Source organism: Procambarus clarkii, chromosome 39 (genome assembly GCF_040958095.1).
Source record: "Procambarus clarkii isolate CNS0578487 chromosome 39, FALCON_Pclarkii_2.0, whole genome shotgun sequence".
NCBI lineage: Eukaryota > Metazoa > Arthropoda > Malacostraca > Decapoda > Cambaridae > Procambarus > Procambarus clarkii.
In genome coordinates, this window is record NC_091188.1 from 1,290,017 (window position 1) to 1,311,283 (window position 21,267).

A 21,267-nucleotide genomic window follows, 5' to 3' on the forward strand; every position below is an offset into this window, starting at 1 on the left:
GTGTAGATTAACTGGTTGCAGCTAAAAAATTATCTGAACTTCAGAGACTTTAGTTTTTGTAGCAGAGGTATTGGTAGCATAGTGGCAGTGGTGACTTTATCAGCATTTTTCATTCTCTTTCGTCCCCCCCCCCTCCTTAGATATGGGGCAGAGGTGTGGTAACATTGAAAGTGGATACATAAGATCTCAAACTCTCCTGTTTAACAGAATCAACAACATTATGGGCCACATCAGTGGCTTTTTCAAACAGATTCTGCTGTACACAGGGTAAAGTAGGCAGTCTGAATTCCACCATGGAATGCACTTCTCTTTCAGTGGGAGGTGGTGTGGGAAGGAGAAGCATCTAGTAAGGGTAGTTGAAAGAGAAAAAAGGATCAAGAAATAGAGGTGATGGTCATAAATAATATACAATCTGCTGTAACTCCAAGGGACAGGGTGAGATAGATTAAGTGGACTTTGGAAAAAGATAAAGGAAGTGGTTGATGTAGAGGTCATCAAGGTAAGTGTAAGGAGCGTGCTTAGGAGTACACAGTGTTTAGGTTTTAATTGTCCTCTTGGCTGCTCCTTATTTTTTCATTGATACATGTTAATGCAATTTCTTTGTGAAAGATTTTTACTGTCAGTGCTACAGTGTCTTCCTAGTTTGGTGCCTTCTTTTTGATAATTATTTGCTTCCAAATGTCAACATATATTCTTTATAACATTCTTCTAAAACACACGGAACTTGTTAATTGAAAGCTGTCAGTTGAAAAGTACAATTTTAATGTCTTACAGAATTTTCCCGGTCATATTGTGTCTCCTACAAATGGATACCTATAGCCAAATATTTTTCAGTACATGTTCAAGTAACACAATGTTAATGCAAACACTTATAAAGTGGAAATACCATGAAGTCACAGGAGAATAATTTGCCAATCTGGTAACCAATGAACCATACATTTATCAGTCTTCAAGAACTGATGAAAACTTAACTGTCCATGAAATTCCGTGTAATCTTAATTCTTTTATTTCTCGATGAACAAAGCTTTTCTAACCTATTCTTGTATTAGGATTTAGGCAAGTTTTTAAATATCTACATGATATAACAGTACATGTAGCATTGGTACACAATACAGTATAACAGCCTCCAGTTATATTGCATCATGCACAACATAAAAGCAACAAATTAGCACAAATATTTTAGCTAACCACTGAATGAATTTTAGATAATTAAAACTAGTACTGTAATTATAAAATAAAATCAAACAGAATGACTAGGAAATTTGTTCCTACCCAACTGTTATCGTGTCACAGCCATTTTGTTTTTACATGCACATCGATGTTAAAACGATTGGTCATTTACCTGCTTCCAGACAGGTCTAACTATTTTACACACAATGTCCAAGGTTCAAAAAAAAAAACAGGTAACTTTCCTTATTAGATTAAAAATACCAGTATACAGTCCACTATTGTCACATGTTGGGTGACTGTCTTACACTTATGTTTCTCATTTGCAACATCAACATCTCCTTTGCATAAAGCTATCCAAGCCATTTCATTTACGAAGAAAATTAAAGAAATGCAGAGTTTACTAATGTGAAAATGGTACTTATGCACATTTAATTTTTTTACCTTACATTCATTATGTCACATTTGGAGTTTTTAAAAGTTATTTAGGTTATATTTAGGGTTGAAATGTCCATGAATCCAACATTTAATTCTGATCTACAAGTTTTTAGTGTTAAATATATGAATGCCTAATTAGCTTATAAACATGGAGTAACTACGAAAGCTACAACATATGGGGGTGATTTTCTAGTAACACCATTGGTTATACATAAACCACATCAAATTCCTCGGTATACAATTTGTTGTGCTTTATACCTTTGGCACACACACATGCTTTCTTAATTTTTCTAAAAAAAAAAAAACGTAATGAGTATTGTATAATGAACTATTTTGCAGTTCACATTTATTCCACTCCTTACCTAAGTGGAATCCCTTAAGATTTCTCAGATTATGTCCAGGTACTAATTTTTAGGTGTTGAGTTCACACATTCATGCTAATTATCTTTATCCAGCTTGTACCATCTTAATAAATATAAGTACTAATAATGCATACATAGCTACATATTCTCACGACAGTTTGAGTTTTAATCAAAATGAAAATTAAGTTGATGCCATTTGATACTGTACTCGTTATCTAATTATTTATATAATTCTAGATATTTTTAAGTTAAATTTTTATTAAGTCTGGTAAATAATTATAATGAATTATATAACTATTAAATAAAGTTTTTACAAAGTTGGTGTGCTAGACAGCCCTTACTCCACTTTTGTACATTAGGTGGTGCCGATTCTAACATGCGTAATTGTAGAAGATTGGAGAGAACAATAAAATCGGCCAAAGTTATGTTCGATGTAGCAAGATACGACTCTTTACTCAACCTGGCATCGAGTTCATTCACATAACTAGCTCGTTCTCTGAAAAAAATTATAATTTATGAAAACCTGCCACAGTGTCCATGTCAATTGTTAGATAACATTTTAGTCAATAGAAGGAAACACAAGGAAAATGACATAATACAGTAGACTTTACTAGTATTCTTTCATATTTCAAATTGGAAGCAAATATTTGTGTATGTGGAATCACCATGGAAGTACTGTACTGTGTCTGAAAAAGAAAGTAACAGTAGTTTTCATGTGGAATTCATTGAAGGTCCCATGTCACTCATTAGTGATTGAAATCTAACAATGGTAATGCCTCATCTTTAGTAGATTTAAGATGATTGAATTTTGCCGTGTCCCCAGGCTTATTTGTTGCTTGTTATGAGGTAGCAGACATTAGGAGTAAGAAGTTATTTATGCCTATCCCTGCTCCAGGAGCAAATTTCTACCCTGGCATTTAAAATGCAATCCATAACCTCTTAAATATATGGTTAGTTATTATGGATAACAAATTACATATATCAAATGTGGCTTATTTCCATGAGTCATCCTGTCACCAAAACAGGAAGTGAAAAGCATCTATGGCTAAGTTACGTATTAGTCCTACAAGAATAACTCATGGGCACTTGATAAGATGCAGGTCTTTGTTACATTGTTATAACTACAGTGTTCTGCTTACCACCTTTTCAGAATCAGAAATTATGCATTCTCTATTCCTTTGACTGAATGGATCATTCCTCAGTGACGGCTTCCTTTGGCATCCTGAATATCTAGAGACTTTTGAATAATACTGGTCTGGTGCATTTTTTCCACACACTGCACATTATAAACTCTTGCTTTTTATATATATCTTTTTTTTCCCCTAAATTTTAGGCCAGAATCACAAATTTCTTGTATATAATCCAGACATATAATTATTCATAACTTTAAATCAAGTGTATAGCAACACATCTTTGCTTTCAAATAGTATCAAAGAAAAATATAAAATATTTGAGTAAATTTTTGGGTTACTAATTTCTTTAATTAAATTAAAGCTTTTTTTTAATTTAAGAGCAAAATCTTTAAGCAATAAGTATATCTGAATACATTCTCAGGATAGAAGGATGGCATATTGTTTGGATCCAGTTATAATGTGGCAACACTACTGTGTTTACCTATATATGGACCACTCGAAGTATGTACAGTACAGTGCACATAAGTTGAAACTACAGGTTCTAAAAGAATCTATGGCCAATTCAAATAAATAATACTGTACATAAACAATTTTACATCATGCACCTTCACTTTGTATAATGTTGCATTAACATATTATTAAATACTAGACAAATACATAATAAGACTGAAACATAAAATTTACTTACTTATTATTCCCTAGAGTAAATTTTGAATGACACTTATCAAGAAGTTCATCTACTTGGGCAGTGAAGACAGAGTTGGATAAGCACTCGTACAGGTTTATGGGGCAGGCAGCCGCTTCCACCAGCCTAGATAAGTATCGCCCAATGTTGTGCTCGCCGCAAATCTGAAATATGAAACTTGTTTAGGTTTATGAATTATCAGGAAACTTTTTTGTGCTTCATAGCCTTCATTCTAATTACAAAGATGGAAGCATGGAATATGTTTCAGTAAGCACAAGATCTTTCTCTTCATTTATATAAATGATTTCTCAGTTGTGAGCTGACTGGCCTTTGTCATGGAAAGACTACTAAATATTTTTAGAATGGCACATGTGGGCAGTCTAGCAACAGATTTGCGTAATGCAAGGGCTAAAGGCATTAAGTCGACTGGAGGAACATCACTAGAATCCTATAGGGCTTGGTACTACCCCTAGTAATGTAATGCTTATAGTACAATATACATAAATGATCTACCAGCAGGGATAGAGTTGTATAAACATGTTTGCACATGATGCTATTTACAGTATTACAGATTACAGTATGTATTGAGAAAAATAAAAGCCTTAAACAAGTGCCACACCTAAACAAAATATGCCAATGAATCCTCATGTGGACCAAGACCACAAAATAGTTTGTGGGACAAGTGAGAATAATCATTATTCAGTGTATAAAAAGACAAAAGATCTCTGCCAGAGAAAGTACCTTCACAGTAAGCTATAACCAGAAGACCACATCAAAGCATATGCTATATTGGCCATATTCAAAATTGCATTGAAGTATATGGATGATGACATTTGTGAGACCCAAGTTGGATTATGTAGTGGTTCCATGGTGTCTAAGCCTTACCAAAATTACACTGAGACCAACACAGACCTACCAAGAGCCAAGACCAGAATCTAGTTCTATCAAGAAAACGAGGGAAGCTTGCTGATCATATACAAGTATCTACAAAAATCCAAAGAACACCATTGGTAGGCATTCTAGATGAATCCTACTGCATAACTAAGTCTAGCCACACCATAGTACTGCTTTCATCATCAGATTCCTGTCACTAAATCCTGAATATGAATAATTTTCTACAAGTTTATTTTCTAAAGGAGCACGAGGTCGTTTCATGATGCATAAATGCATGAAACAATGGTCCAGTGCTGTGGCTGTCTTTGCCTCATGCTGTGAACATCATAACTAGTATTGGGCTCACTGATATCTGAACCTTGTACATAGTCTTTATCAGAGTCAGGATCATTTATGACACTATCATCACAGTTTCTCTCTCCTGATAATTACCTTACCTTACCTTGCCCAACTATTGTCGCAAAATATTCACAGTTATGTATTTTATTCATTATTATTAAGTGGTGCTGGGAGTGCCAGTTGCATGTATTACCCTTGGTTGCTCTCACTGTACTGAGGCTCTCACAGCCAGGAGGGATGCAGGTGATTTTTTCAATATGGCATCCCGATGGAATCCCGATGAACAGGTTGTGAGCCCCATGTACCTGCAGGAGTATTGAATCGTTCCCTATACTGTACCTACAAATGAGTTTTCTTGGCAAGTGCGGTATCTCAGTGAGCACACTGCCCATCAAATCAGAGATCTCGGGTGAGTGCAGTACAGGGCTCAATGAGAGCAGAGAAAGTAACTGGTTTGTGAAAGTCCAGTTACTTACAGTTGCTCTCAAAATGCTGAGCCACTGAATTAATTGACCTGAGGAAACCAAGTAAAGGATACAGTCAAAGCAAGTGTACCAGACCCTCTGGCCCAAAGCAACATAGTAGAAGAGATCTGGTTTCTAAGGCAAGAAATTGAAGCAAACCTTAACCCAACTGTCAAAAGAAGACAAGGCTGGTATGAGTCAAGTCTGTAGCTGGAACAAAAAGAACAAAACCAAATGCTGTACAGTAATCAACACACTGCCAAAGCGTGAACCAGAGGTAAAGAAAGCAGACAGTTGCAATAAAGAAAGTGAGTAGATGTCTCTGATGAAGTACTGTATATGGATTTAAATGTTGAACATTAAACATTTTCTTTGGTAATATATAATGTTGCACACCTGAAATATTTTGTAAGTTATGTATGGTTCCCAGCTCAGCTGTTCAATACATTAAATTAAATGTTACATTGCTCATACAATTTAAGCCTACTAGAAATTTGTCTTAACTTACAAATTGTTATTATTATTTCCAGACAAATAATGATCAATCTTACCTTGTTAGCTGCCAATGGAGACACTGTTAGTGTCGGCATAAGGGCTGTGGGAGAGTCACCATCTTGTCTCCACACTAGAGTTAGGCACACATCGCTGTCGGTGCGTTCTACTCCACGTTTCACTCCCCAAAACTGTTGAAGTTTCTCTGACACTTCCTGCCCATAGGAAAAGCACCACAGGTTATTTTCTTTTTTTTTCTTGGGCAATACATAATGTATGCTATACTGTATTATTTTCACATCTATTAAAAAAATTAATATACTGTAACTTGAGAATGAGTCTAGTGTTGAGTCTTTAAACTATAATTAACGTATTAAAATTCTAGTCTTTGAATGTTTACTATATTTTGATAATGTACAAATATGTAAGTTGTTTAACATCATGCAAGTTCAAACAACCCCTCATCTTGTTTACATTTGGCCATACCAATACAAACATTTACATCAACACAAAGATAACGATGTAGATAAACCAAGCTACATTCACACCAAGTGATTTTACAGATTGAAAGATTTTATCTCCAGTTTATAAACAAAAATAAGGAAAAAATGAAATAAAGTTTTCTAATGTTATTTATAAAAGAGTGATCATGAAAACTAAAACTATTCAAGAGACTGTATGCAGCTTACCTTGACCGTGGAGTGACAGTGGACCTGTAAACAAATAGAGTAGGTTGTGGAGAGTGCATTAGCCAAAGCTCGGATGCTGTATGGCGGCCGCCGAGGGTCAGCATAAATAACCACATCATGCACTACTCCCAGTTTTGGCCCACCTGTGGAAAGAATTCTTTTTAATGTAATTGTGAAATAACAAAAAATAAGCACTGAATGATTCTGGTTCCAATAGAACTGTGACTGTCCAGAGACCTGGAAGCATTTGTCTCTGCACCATCCTTAAGTGCCGAGAAGGTACTGATGGGGGGCCAACCCCCATACTGTATATGCCAATAATAAACCAATACTCTACTAATAATCATTTCCTAGGTTCATTGCTATGCTATTTGATTAAAAGCTCTAGGGGTCACCATGTTAATATTATAAGCTACACACAGTAACCTGTGCTTGTGGTCCAAAAACACAATATGAATAAATATTGCACATGATATAGTACTCTGTGGTGCACTAGATAAAATCCATTTAAGTTTTATTACCATAATAAAATGGTAAATGATCAATATAAATTATTTTTAAATTCTCATCAAAATAAACATAGACTATTCCATATAATACATTTAAATAATGTAAACACCTATAGCTCACAACAAATAAAATACCTGTTTGTAACTAGCAAGACACCTACACGTGCCCTTACAATCAGTACTAACCAGTCAACTGAGTGGTGACAGCAGTGTCAGACTCCTCCAGATTGACACCCATTTTAGCAGCAATGTTGGCAACCTTTGCTTGCAGGGCTAACAACCTATCTAAAATTAGCTCCTGCCGCTTGGTTAGGGACTGTACTGTTGGAGCTCCGCTCTTGTCTGGCTCTTCTCGTTTTCTGAACCTGCCAAGTAAATGCCATTAGTGGTTGTGTATTAAAAAGTACTACAGGTATAAGAACATATGAATTAAGAGTAGCAATACAGCAGCCTTACTGGCCTATTTAAGTAAATAAGATACCCATAGTATAAAAGAAGAAATTATTTTAATTACATAAGATCTAGTAACATGAGCAATAGTAACATACACATACACTGTGTATGAGTAACATACACAGATGCTGCAGTACATAATATCACATCTGTCATAAGTCACCATTAGAGTAGTGGGAGGTACAGCAAAAATATAACTAAAGACCAATTTGTTCTCTTTCAACAAATTCACAACCACATATTGACAAACTAAATTATAAAATCAACCAGATATAATTCACTAGCATTAATAATAAAGTACAACTTTTTATAACTTTAAAATAGCCATAACATTTATAAACAAATTTTTTTATATTTTTGATTATACAATATTTTTTATTTGAAAGGCATTTGTTAAGTGACATATAGTAGTAAATACACATACACCACGACAAAGTGTAGCACATTTGTCTTTATGGTAAATTCTGTTTCAGTAATTCTTCTTAACCTACTGAGTTTAGGCTCTCCAGCAGGTTGTATTGAACTGTCCCCTAAATATTTAGCACAAAACTTGTTAAAATTCTAGTAGATAAATATTTATGCTTCAAATATTTCTTAAATAATTCTGAACACTCATTTATCATCATTATACAATTTCTCACTTCATGGGATTGTCAGGCATCAAGCTTGCAAAAATGACAAAAGCAATGCCATACCAGCTATAGAAACAGTAAAATAATTGTCAGAAGAAAGTGCTAAATAAGGATGGCCACATAGCACTGTCTACTTACCCACATTCCCCTTTTTCAAGAGTTCCTAGATATCAATCAGAATACCAATAGAAGAGCAGGAAGACATAGATAGTGATGTCAAAGAAGGCAGATTCACCTAGGATTTTATATCCTAGGTGAATCAAATGACTTTGATATAGTGTACATTATACTATACATGCATGTATACACAACATGCATGAACCTTAATCCTGGCACTGTTGCAGTTGACTCTTCCCTTTCACAGTACATACTTAAATGCTCTTAACATTCTGAACAAACATGATCTGACTTAGCTTTGACCTCTCTAGGCTCTCTTTCCTGTCTCTCTCTTTCATTACTAGATCTTTGTTCTCTTTGTTCTTTCCTTCTATTTAAGTTTTTTATTTATACCCTTTTTCCCCATTCCTCTTTTTTTCTCCCTTCCCTTACTTCTAACCCCTCTACTTTACCCGATTCTCTTTATTCTTACCTTTTTCTCTTATTCTTTCATTTCATCCATTTTTTCTCATACTTTTTCATTCATCTTATTCTTATCTTTATCTTTCATTCATCTCACCACTTCTCATTTTCTTTCACTCTCTTTCCATTACATGACTTGACAGTGGTCCTGGGCATACCAAAATGTTGGCATTTTTTCATTTTCTGCGTGTGATTCAGCCACGTAATTGTCATTCATCATCTGCTTAGTGTGACGGCTCAACTTGTAAGGTCATATTCCAGCCAAAGTTGCAACTTCACAAACCAGGCAAGGTTGAGAGATCATGTGCCAGAGAAAATGAAAATATTTGCATATCACAACCACTGAAGTATTAATGTAAGTTATATAATGCGGGGGAAAAAATACACATTGACTACAGAACCATTGAAAAAGAGAATTGACACATCATTCCATAGAGTTGTGTACTAAATGGCTAAAGGGAAACGATTTGCCAAGATAAAATGTGGCTCTGAAAGGAAAAGCTAATTTAGCAATAATTCTATCACACATTCTGCAAGGACAATATCATTTTAGAAATAAAAATTTGTCATGGACAATAAATGAAAAGAATCAAAGCTTAATAGATAACAAAATATGACAAACAGCAAACCAAAATCAGTTGTCAAGGCAATAACTAAATTACATCAGCAAATTATACAAGTCAAAATAACAACATTGTACATCAAGTAGCAGTATTAGAGTGGGGCTTTGTGTAGAACCAGACAACATTCTGAAAAATACAAGCAGCTAAAAGGATGTATTCAAGAGGGTAGTGAAAATCCACACAGTTATTAAAGAGAATGAACACAGACCAATTTGAAGGTGCACATGAGAATGGATTAGTATAGACAATCAACATGAAAGTCACTCTACCTCCATGTCTCTGAACTGAAGTGCACGACATTTTATGATGTCAAGATTGGTAAACTGACTGTATAAAAAATTAAAGCATAGTTGACTGGAGTAAAGTACAGTGATAAGGTCAATATATAAATAAAGCTTTTATGTAGCTACTGTACATCAGTAAGATTTATAGACTATCAACAAAAGTGTAAATGGCACAATGTCTCTCTTTAGTCCACGGAAAAAATTGTAAGTTCTTAAAAGGTCATATGCAATCAACAGCAAAATTTTTAACTAATATTATAAATCTACATTTATAGATATGTAATAATTATATAAAAAAAAAAGACACCAAGCCTAGAAGACTAGATAGCACTATGTAGTAGTTTTAATGTTCAAAAAATTTGAGAAGGCTGCCGATACTTTTGACTCACTATTTTCAAAATAGTTTGAATTTTGCACATCTGACAGACCCTGGATCAGTCGTCTAAAATGTCACGAGTGAAGGACTTCACACAGATCACACAACTCTGCTTTCATTTGAGAGTTAATGAATGTTTGCAATTTTTTTTTTAAAATGACAGCTCCTTGATGCAGAACCCTGCTCAACTGTCCCAAATAGTGGGGTGCTGCAGTATACGTTGTAGAAGATTTGGCGAGTGGATATTCTCTCCTACAAGATAATATTTTGTATTACAATTAATTAAAGCTTTATTATGCTGAAGGTTAAGTATGCACCATGTTGTTATCTACCTGTGAGCTGTGACAGTGTGTTGACAAACACTGAACATTTGAACACCACGTATCATTTGCATGTTGTAAGCCAACAACATTTCAAGATTGCACAAGTTGTCGGAACACAAAAATAAATTTTTACTACAGCACAGTACAATTTTTTTTTGACAACATTAATTTTCTCGAGTTGACAAATGACGATGATTTATTTCTAAACAAAATCCCTGATGGCTTTAAGGTTTAAGAAAAACAATCAATTACGAACCCAGTACTCTGGAATTACATGTTACAACCAAATAATTTGACATTAATTCAAGGAGAAAATGTCGTCATCCAGAATTCTGCTAATGGGAATCTACTACAATGGATTAAAATCATAAGAAATTATAATGTCACTATTTTATTAAAAAGGTACATGCCAGAAAAAATTCTACCCATTTAAAAAAAAAAGCAATATAATAAATGTACATTACAGAGTGTACCAGTTGTTACAAACAAAATATAGTAACATTACTGCTATCTAAAACAGGCACCTGCTAATACTGGCCATTCATTACCCCATTATACAATCCTCAACATGCAGAGGAAAGCATAATTAAATTACCAATACAACATACAAAAAAATAAAAATGCTGGATATCAAGACAATGTAGATTGAAAAAACAAATAAATTATATCCATTACCACATCCAACAAAATTTTATATTTATAAACAATGATTTTTCCTGCAAAAACAAACACATTGCAACATCTTAAAACAGTAATGAAATGCCTTATAAAATACATGCATAAATGAAGAAAATACATAGATACTGCACTCAGGATACATCTAATCAAAGCTAAATTTATTAAATGAGAGAAAATGAGCATATTTAGTTTACATAACATCCAAACACCACTTTCATGCATCTTTATAAACACTACTTCTAAAATATGACGACGTGTCTCAAGTCAGCATCCATACAACTTTAAACAACTAGCACTCTACTGTATTTACATCAATACAAATTGCACATTTTTTATCCCAATACTTGACCTCACCAATTACCCAATACTTCTTTACTTGATCTCTACTATAAACTATGGGACTAAAGAATCTTATTGGAAGGAAGAGCATGGGTTATCTCAATCTAGGGTGTGATTAACTCAAGGAAAGCAGACCCCAGGCATAAATTGAGTTATGTCCAAGTTTGAACTATTTTAAGTGGAGTTCAGGACAGAGCCTTCAAAGGGACCTGCATTGTTTATTATTTATGTATATATATATACAATTTAAACACAGGAGTGAACAACATTTGCAAATTTGAAAATAATAAAAAATAAAAAAAATAGGGCAGGAAATAAATTCAGAAGACACCATGGCTCTAGCATTTTAAGATGGTATGTACATTTAAAGGATAAAGAAGATAATTAAACTTAAAGATGTGGCTTACAACTAGAGGCATCTTATACAAATATGATACCACTAGATAAATGAGAGAATGAGATGCAGTAAATGACAACTGAAAAGGTCCCAATAGTACAGTTGGGTTCGTTCTTGACGTACAATTGAGAATTCCTGGTGTGAATCCCAGGCGGGACAGAAATAGTTGGGCACATTTATTTTCACCTAGCAGTAAGTAAGTACTCAGGAGTTAGTCGGCTTGTTGTGAGGTTGCATCCTGGCTTCCTGTCCCCCGACACAATGAAGTATAAATAGAGACATTTTAGGTTACTTAAGTAGAGTGTTCAGCAGTACAATTTCAATGTCAGCCCACAGAAATCTCATTTGCTGTGATCTTGGGTATTTTAGTATACGTAACAGCATATTAAACTAACATCAGCAGCAAGGGTTATATCTTGTACTTTATATCAATTTCCCATAAATTACATTACACACGCACACTATAGTATATATATATATATAATATATACATGTACTGTAGCTCGGGTCACAGTCAAAGATATTTTTAATCCCCATTATAAACTCCACACACAAACCATGGTTTGTAAAATAAAAAAGACAACTGTCATTGTCAATTCTAACTCATGATATCATAAATTCATAACCCCACAACATTTTCCTTTGAATTTTTGTCAGTTACAACACTTGTTCAAATCCAACACTTACATAATCACACATTCATTTGGGGTGCAACATCAAGTGGGAGGAGGGTACAGAAAATTATATAAAAATGTAGCGCACAGCACGTAAGGCCTACTTGTCAATGGTGCAGACAGGATTGTCGAGGATCAGCTCCATTTTCACCCGAGGGCCAACCAGTTCTCGGATATTGTTGATCCCATACATTATCATTGCTGGCCTGCAATGGTCAACAAAAAAAAATCTAATGTCACGATCTTCTAAATCTTCTTGTCACGATGAACAAATAAACACAATTCATAAATAAATACATCACAAAAAGCACTATTTGGGCTCAACAGTGATTGCTAGTTCATTGCACGGCCTACTCAATCATTGACACTAAGAATTACAATCATGAATTTCCAGTCAGACAACTAATATTTTCATTCAGTTTTATTATGATCTTGGTACACTTAAGATTATTCATTTCAGTTTTGGCCATAGTATTATAGAATGAACATAAATTAAATTGACAAATATTATATACATACAGAATATATATATTTATGAGCGAGGCAAGAGGAATGGAGAGAGTGGGTGCGGAGGGGAGTGAGGGAATGTGATTGGGAGAGTGGGGGGGGAGAGGGGAAGAAATAGGGGGAGTGGGAGAGAGAGAAGATGGAAAGAAAGACGGGAGTGAGAGAGAAGAGGAGAAGACGGAGGGGAGAAGGAGGGGAGTAGGAGACGAAAGACGGAAGAAGGGGTTGAGGAGAGAGACCCAGACACAGCCGGGTACCCCATCTAATACTGTACATTTATAGAGGTATAAAAATGGTGAGTGCCTAAGTGGAGATAGTATCTTATAAAAGGTTAAATCAATTTTCAGAATGGAGGAAATTTTATAGGAAAAACTATATCGAGTCAAAATAACAAATTCACATTACCTCTCTAATGACAGGCCCCAGGCAGCAACAGTGACATTTTCTGGGATCCCCATTGGTCGCAACATCTCGGGACGAAACATGCCAGAGTTGCCAACTTCAACCCATTTCTTCAAACCTTCATGGTAACTGAGGACAACAATAACACAAGCTTTCAAATTTCAAATGTAACACTGTAGAGAAATACACTAAGGTGTATTTGAAAAATATTATTTTTTAATACAAAAAATACACTTATTTTTATATTCTTTATAATTATATAAAATAGTTTATATACTGTAAATGTAAAACCAACTCTCATTTGCATTTACTTTCAGCAACCACTTTACAAATTTTGGTGTTACAAATCTACCTAAGTGTGCATTCACTTTATTTGCAATTGTGTAAATTGAGGGTTCACTGCACAAACTGTGTCTTACCTGAAAATTTCCATAGATGGTTCAGTATATGGGTTATATGCAGGTTTGAAGCGCAGCTTGGTTATGCCGATCTTTTCAAAGAAACCCTGGAAAATAGAGAGTTCCGTGTACAAGTTCTATTAATAAAATGAATATTTTTTCTCACATCTGTACTGTATATGTATCATGGAAATCCACTGGATTGGAACAATTTATTCAACATCCAGTATATGTGCAATCTTGGATTCTGTTCACCTAGCAGTAAAAAGCTACACGAGACGTCAGTAGTTAGCCTAGGGGGATGGCTTAATAGGCTTTCAGGCCCCAACAACAGAAACTAGAAGACTTACGAATATACTCGCTGATTATTAAAAGTGAAGTTCACTAACCCATCATTCAGTAACCACTACATATTGAACTACCATGTACTAAGGTGCCCCTTAGCACTTGGTCCCCAGGGCAACTCCTGCAGTTTCTGGTGCCACGAGCCAGCCCTGGCAGTACGGGAGTCTTGCATACAAACCTTTAAACCTTCACATTATTTCATCTGAGAACTATGAAGACCCTCCTACCACAGACTGAAAGTCTTCCCACAAAATTAATTACCAAGGTTCAACCCATTCTCTTGAAAGTGAGGCTCCTAGGTCAGGTGGTGGGCCGAGAACATGATCTGAAGTTTGACACGCATTTCCTTTTGCTTTCAAAAGCTATAAATATTGGCATAAGAACACTAAATAAACATCAGCCTTTAAAAGATATTTGTCAAAAGAGCCTTCACTATGTATATTTGTAAACTACAGCACAGTATACATAATATAACAAATGTATTTAAAACTGCATAAATAAAGAATTAAGATACCTTTATTAATCCCATAAGGTTTTTAATGCTCAGATTATAGTCAGCCACCACACCCTCAATCTGGTTGAATTCAGCAAGGTGTGTTGCATCTAATGTTTCATTTCGAAATACTTTGTCTATGGAGAAAAACTTGACTGGTCTGAATCCTTCCTGAAACAAAAACAAAAATATATATATATACTAAATAGCATTATATATATATATATATAATTATAAACCAATGGTTTTAATTCTGCTATTAATTATTTACCCACTGTAATTTGAAATTTGCCTACAGTATACTATATTTAGCTTATACTCCTCACCCACAATACCAACATGTGTTGCAATTACCATCATAGTTCCCTACTATGAATCCATCCCCCTCCTCAAATTCTCCAGAATAACAATATAAATAACCTCAGATTTTGGATTCTTTAGCTGCCCCGGCCCCAGAAAGCAGACAGGTTCATGTGACTGAGCAAACTGCAAGAGGTAAGAATCAAGAACAGAGGTTGGAAATGACAAAAGATTTTAAGATGGAAAGATTGACGTGTTAAGTTCGTGCGAGACAAAGATCATCGAAAATGGTAATGGAGAATGGAATCGAGTGAATATTCTATGAAAAACAGTGAAAAAATGTGAAGGCAGGAAAGAAACAACATGCTTGTTAATGAATTATGAATGGTATGGTACAATGAATGTCTTGCACTGCAGAACAGGGTGATTGTGAGTGAAATTCAAGTTTGAAAGAGTAAAGATGGCAATTGCTATTGCATATATACCTTTTGATGACAGAAGCAAAGATGAAATAAGAGGTTTTTGGTGCAGCCTACAGAATGAGGCCGATATGATACTTAGGAACTCATCTGCACTGAGTTGCTAAACACCACAAATTATATGGCGATGTTCAAGACTACATTCTACATTCAAAATCCAAAATGTAGCTGTTGTCCATGTATAAGTAACATAACTGAATTAAAGTCCTAAGCAGTTTAATGACTTGTACAGTAAATATAAATGTCATGTACATATTACCTGAGCCAGTTTATACAGCATGCGTGCACTAACAGCTGTGGTATGAGTACGCAGAAGATTTTTGTAAGCCTCGTCCCTGCTCCAATCATATTGGTATCCAACGGAGCCATATCCACCGCTTGTGTGCGTTTTCTTCACCTGTGGAAATCTTTGTAGTAAATTCGAGTAATATAAATTTGTAAAAGGGTAACATTTTATTTTATTCACAGAACTTTCCTAAATCTGATTCATGATTAATTACTTTTTAAGTACAGTACCGAGAACTGTGTGATTATTTTATCGACCCATTAACTAAGCCAGCAATTGTCTAAATTTGTTGTTTATATTTCCCTTTCCGGTTTAGCAGCTTTTGAATAGCAGCATTTTATCCATCCCTATTTTGCCCCACACAGCCATGTCAGTCCAGCTGACACCACATTGTGTTGGTTAGGCTGGCACAGGTCAGAGTAGGTTCAGTTCATATCAGTGTATGAGGAGTGACTGGTCTTATGTCGTGTGGCCTGGTTGTCCCTGGGTCGAGTTGCCCAAGCTACTGTGCCATGCTCCGTTGTGCTGGAAGTGTTATCTTGGCTGGTTTCTGCAAGTTGCTTTTTCCATGGGGACGTTCTACATTCTATTCCACCCCAGAATTTCTGGTTGCAGCAGAAACATAGAAGTGTGGGCTCCTGACAAGGAGAACCACCAGCTCTGGACTTGTGAAGATATATTATCATCATCCTAACAGATACACAAGTCCTTATACAATATTGTTACTAACCTTTTGCAGATATTCTTCAGGTACACCACTTGTCTTTCCTGGCTCGGCCACATAGAAGGTGTCGTGTGCATCTCGTGCTGGATGTTGCTGAGGTTGAAAAAGAGCATCAAAATTCCAGAAAGCACTTTCGACAAAATTGTTGGTGGGCATTTCGGAGAAACCCATTTCTAAGAAGATCTGGCGAAATTCTGATCTTAGCTGCATTAATGGGTGGAGATAGCCGGACCGCTGTTCAATCCTTCCCTGAGGATACAGAAGAACATGAATGACCAAATACTGTTCTTCAATATATATATATAGTACTGTATTAATATTAATGTAAAATGTCAATATAAAAAAATGACAATGGTGTGATATACCACTGAGTAAATCATTTGGATTAAGTCAAGCATCCAGGAGTCACTAGAATTATGATTTAAATACAAGTATTGCTATAAATGATTTTCTAATTTCTATAATACTGTATATTATTGCTGTATAACATTCTTGCCATAAATTTATCTCTTAGACATTTTTTTATCTTGTCAAATGTCTCGCACTTGCCCATCTTTTTCTCCAGCCACTTTTATTAACAGTTCCAGCAATATATGCTACAGCGGGCATTTACACTGTTTTTAAGTTAATTATTTCATTTACATGTTCATGCCCTTTAATTCAGTTACATAACGACAACTTGAGAGTGCTTGCAAGCCCACTATGATACAAGTTCCTTTGTAGTGTTCAAAGTTTTATATGTTACTAATCTCTATCAATCTTTTTTTGGCCCTAACAAATAAATGCAACAGCTCCCTCTACCAATCGAGGCTCCTCATTTATTTACACTAGAGAATAAAACTAAATGACCCCTTGCTGAGCTTGAATCCAAGGCCAAACATCTGGTTACCTGACATATGCTGCTTAACCTTTTCAACATCTCTAGTCATAAATGTAAGCATTCTTTGTATACTTGGTTTAATTGTTGTATGCAACACTATCTTAGATTCCCATGTTTTGTCTTTTTACCTGCATTCATTGCACCTTGATGCTGTTTTTGTGAAGATCAGTATTCATTTGCAGAAAGTGAATCTCTAAAAATGTCCTCATTCCAGTGTCCCCTAACGTGTGGAGAACGAACTGAAGCCTGATCCTTTCTTTAAGGGTGATGTTATGTCCATGTCCTGGGTAACCCCAGCCTTAATATAATGTTATTGTGCTTACCTTGAGTATAAACACATTCTGACTATTTGCATTGCAATCAATTTCACTCTTATTCTCAGATACAGTAATCATGACCTACTTTGTATCTAAAATATAAATTATTGCATATGACCCCTAAACAAAAATAATACTGAAACTAAGCTCTGCTTAAGAGGAAATGTCATCTAATTTCAAATTACTTACAAGAACTATGAATTATAAAATATTTCATACTAATTTGAACTACTCCTCTATCACATACCTTTGATTTGAAGTTGAAAGGTTTGAAGGTCTTGTTCTTCCATTGACCACTCTCAATCATTTCTTTAGTTAACTCTGCCTCTTGCTTCACAACTGAGGTAGTGAACTCACTGCCTTTGCTAACTTCAAATACAGTCATGTCACTGTAGACAGAAATCAGTAAAGTCATAGTATCTTAAATTATAACTATCCACTATTAAATATTGTTTTAATTAATTTAAAAAGTTTGCAAGGGTATTACTTTAAAAATTAGAAACAAATCAAATATTGCCGTAAGTTATTCATGACACCAATGGGAGCAACTTACACTTCTTTAATCAGTTTCCTCTTCTTATAATCAGCTTTGATCTTATCTGGTACACTATTTTCAGCTCCAGAAGCAATCGCTTTTAGATGGGTTTGTACTACATCATCAATGGAGGCCACAGCAGGGATTACTCTCTCTCCTTCTTTTCTTAACCACTGAAAAACATTAATTCTTAATATATATATATTACAAACAGAAATTACAAATGAAATAGAAATATTTTCTCATGACAATACAATATTTTATATGAAGTACAAACTACCAGGCAAACCTCACTTTACAAGTGAGGCAGGCGCCTTCCCCGAAAAGTATTTGATAAGTAAATATTCGGTAACAGGATTCGGTAAAATCCCTTTCCCATTGGCTGCCATGCCATAGCTCTCCAGGAATGTAATCCTTTGTGCATATCGAGACATGACAATTAAAAATGCCATTTTCCCCTATAAATTTTTTTTTATAATACTTGTGAGAATATTTAGTCTAACTTAGAACATTTCCAAGTACAGTAATCCTTTTTAAAGTTCTTACCTTATTTTTCATGGCTGCTCCAAGAGCAAAATTTGAATTTGGGAAACTGGCTTTAATATCCCCCAGAGAGCGTCCCTCTGGTGGCAAGGAGTTGAACAACTGTGCCTCATGAGAGCCGTTGGTGGCCAAGCTGGCACCTTCATCAGTGCACTCCCATGTCTTAAGAACCATTTGTTTTACATCTATAACCTGCAAACAAGACAAATCTTAAATTAGCTTCAATTTTAGTAAAAACAACAAGCTATTGAGTACAACAAAATGTTAAAACTCGCATGCATGCTAGTGAGATTTCCTAAACCAAATACTTAACCTTATTTAATCAAGTAAAACCCTCTTTTGCTATTAAGACAAGATTCACCCAGTATTTTATTCCTTAGAGTAAAAAAATAAAAAGAGTAAAGTATCCGGCCACTTAGGCACCTACTGTACTTTTGTTTCAAAACTGATTAAATATATGAATACTGTACCAGATAATGATCTGAAAAATCCTAATATAAACTAAGAGAAATTTATTAATAAAAAGATACCAATCAAGCCTATACAGTAGATGCAATATTTACAGATATATCAATTAAAATATGATGAGGGCCAAAGTTACGATGCATGCAATGTGGTCTCTGCTTGTGTTAGTAGTCGACCAGGTAATTATATTCCCAGCTTTTGATGGTATTTCTCCTTTTTTTTCACCATATTCTACATTATACTGTACTTGCCTTCCTTCAACATAGGAAGGCAAATACAATGTAAATGGCTATGGGCATGTCCCAGCCCATAGTTCATGGGAAATGCATCCTGGAAGCATCTCTGGTTGCAACTAATCCTTCACTGCAACGAATTCGGGTTGGTCCTATATAATTCGTTGAATTAACATTGTACTGAACTGTACTGTGCAGAATGCTAGATGTTGTACCTTCATACTATGCAGACTCCATGGCATGACATAGCATGCCCTAGCAACCAAGATTCACAACCATTGTTCAAGCAAAAGTGGACCATCACTACCTCCCCAGTATTAAAGTCGAGACTCATAGGACTTGTACTGTAGGTAACATTCATAGAGCAGATGTTCCTTCATCCACTACATACAAAATGCCGCTCCCCACTGGCCTATATCAAACAATTACAATCCCTCTGTTAGGTTAGGCAGGGAGTCATTATTCAGACAAAGAATTACATGGCCATCCTGCACAAACTTTTCCCAAAATGGTCCACTCTTCAAACTGAAGCCTGTTTTGTAGGAAACATGGCCAGAGTGATGCAGGAGAGCCAAATACAGGAAGCCGGCACCAATAACACGCCATCCTGCACCCAATTCTTCTGTTCCCCCCGCAGTAAATAGGTACCCGGGAGTTAGGCAAGTGTTCCGAGATATATCCTAGGAAAAGTCATCGGTAGTTGGTCGGAAAAGGGGAGGAGGGACCTTGATAGGACTAACAAATTTCCTGTATCCGACTATGTGATACTGTACCATAAGGTGAACCAACACCTGGCTGCAAGCACTTTGCTGCCAACACCAACACCTGGCTGCCAGCACCTAGCTGCCAACATCTGGCTGCCAACACCTGGCTGCCAACATCTGGCTGCCATCATCTGGCTGCCAACACCTGGCTGCCAACACCTGGCTGCCAGCACCTGGCTGCCAACACCTGGCTGCCAACACCTGGCTGCCAACATCTGGCTGCCAGCACCTGGCTGCCAACACCTGGCTGCCAACACCTGGCTGCCAACATCTGGCTGCCAGCACCTGGCTGCCAACACCTGGCTGCCAACATCTGGCTGCCACCACCTGGCTGCCACCACCTGGCTGCCACCACCTGGCTGCCACCACCTGGCTGTAAGCACCTGGCTACCAACATCAACACATGGCTATCAGCATCAACACCTGGCTGCCAACGCCTGGCTGCCACCACATGGTTGCCAACACCTGGCTGCCACCACCTGGCTGCCAACACCAACACCTGGCTGCCAGCACCAAACACCTGGCTGCCAACACATGGATATCAGCTGCCAGCACCCAACACATGGCTGCCACCACCTGGCCGTAATACTCACGTTGCCAAGTGACTGTAAGGACTTGATGGCGCCCACCACCTTCTGGTGAGAGTGGTTGTGAGCCAGCGCCAGCTCCTGCGACCTGAGGACACCATTCTCCTGGAGAGCGAGGAGGATGCTCCGCTGGACCTCCATCACGGCTCACTCGTGTTGTCCTCTCCCGATGACAACTCCCGCATCTGATATATACTCACTCACCACCACTATAATAAATATTACCAATATTATCATTATCTTTTAAGTATCTTCTGTTTAAAATATTTACGAAGGCAATCATGTACTTATATTTAAATACTAAACGATTGGAAAAACTATTAAACTAATAATTTTTCCTCAAATGCTTTAATGCTGAGTATTCACAGCAATATGCGCTGTTCTATATGAGGGATTACAGTGTGCACCCTGTTCTATATGGATTACAGTGTGCACTTTGTTCTATATGAGGGATTACAGTGTGCACTCTGTTCTATAGG

The 21,267-nt window shown here is 36.2% G+C and overlaps 1 protein-coding gene across 1 annotated transcript; it reads right to left on the reverse strand.

Annotated features, from left to right (window-relative positions):
* Nucleotides 1-744: 744 nt before the first annotated feature.
* On the reverse strand, nucleotides 745-20,997 carry alpha-PheRS (phenylalanine--tRNA ligase alpha subunit). The gene is made up of 15 exons (XM_045745976.2): nucleotides 20,795-20,997; nucleotides 18,743-18,931; nucleotides 18,215-18,369; nucleotides 17,909-18,050; nucleotides 16,471-16,713; nucleotides 15,714-15,851; nucleotides 14,697-14,846; nucleotides 13,859-13,944; nucleotides 13,443-13,568; nucleotides 12,635-12,736; nucleotides 7,359-7,537; nucleotides 6,664-6,806; nucleotides 6,034-6,189; nucleotides 3,789-3,949; nucleotides 745-2,463 (listed from the first exon to the last, which is right to left on the reverse strand). Exons 1-15 carry the CDS (start codon nucleotides 20,927-20,929, stop codon nucleotides 2,265-2,267), a joined length of 2,304 nt encoding a protein of 767 aa, XP_045601932.1. The 5' UTR covers nucleotides 20,930-20,997; the 3' UTR covers nucleotides 745-2,264.
* Between the last annotated feature and the right edge of the window lie 270 nt (nucleotides 20,998-21,267).

Excerpts from the sequence above, each read along its gene's own strand:
- alpha-PheRS (XM_045745976.2), bottom strand. The coding sequence starts at position 20,929 with ATGGAGGTCCAGCGGAGCATCCTCCTCGCTCTCCAGGAGAATGGTGTC. Across the intron at positions 13,945-14,696 it reads ACCTTATGGGATTAATAAAG|GGTTTCTTTGAAAAGATCGG; the intron begins GTATCTTAATTC and ends TCTATTTTCCAG. Across the intron at positions 6,807-7,358 it reads TGTCACCACTCAGTTGACTG|GTGGGCCAAAACTGGGAGTA; the intron begins GTTAGTACTGAT and ends TTCTTTCCACAG.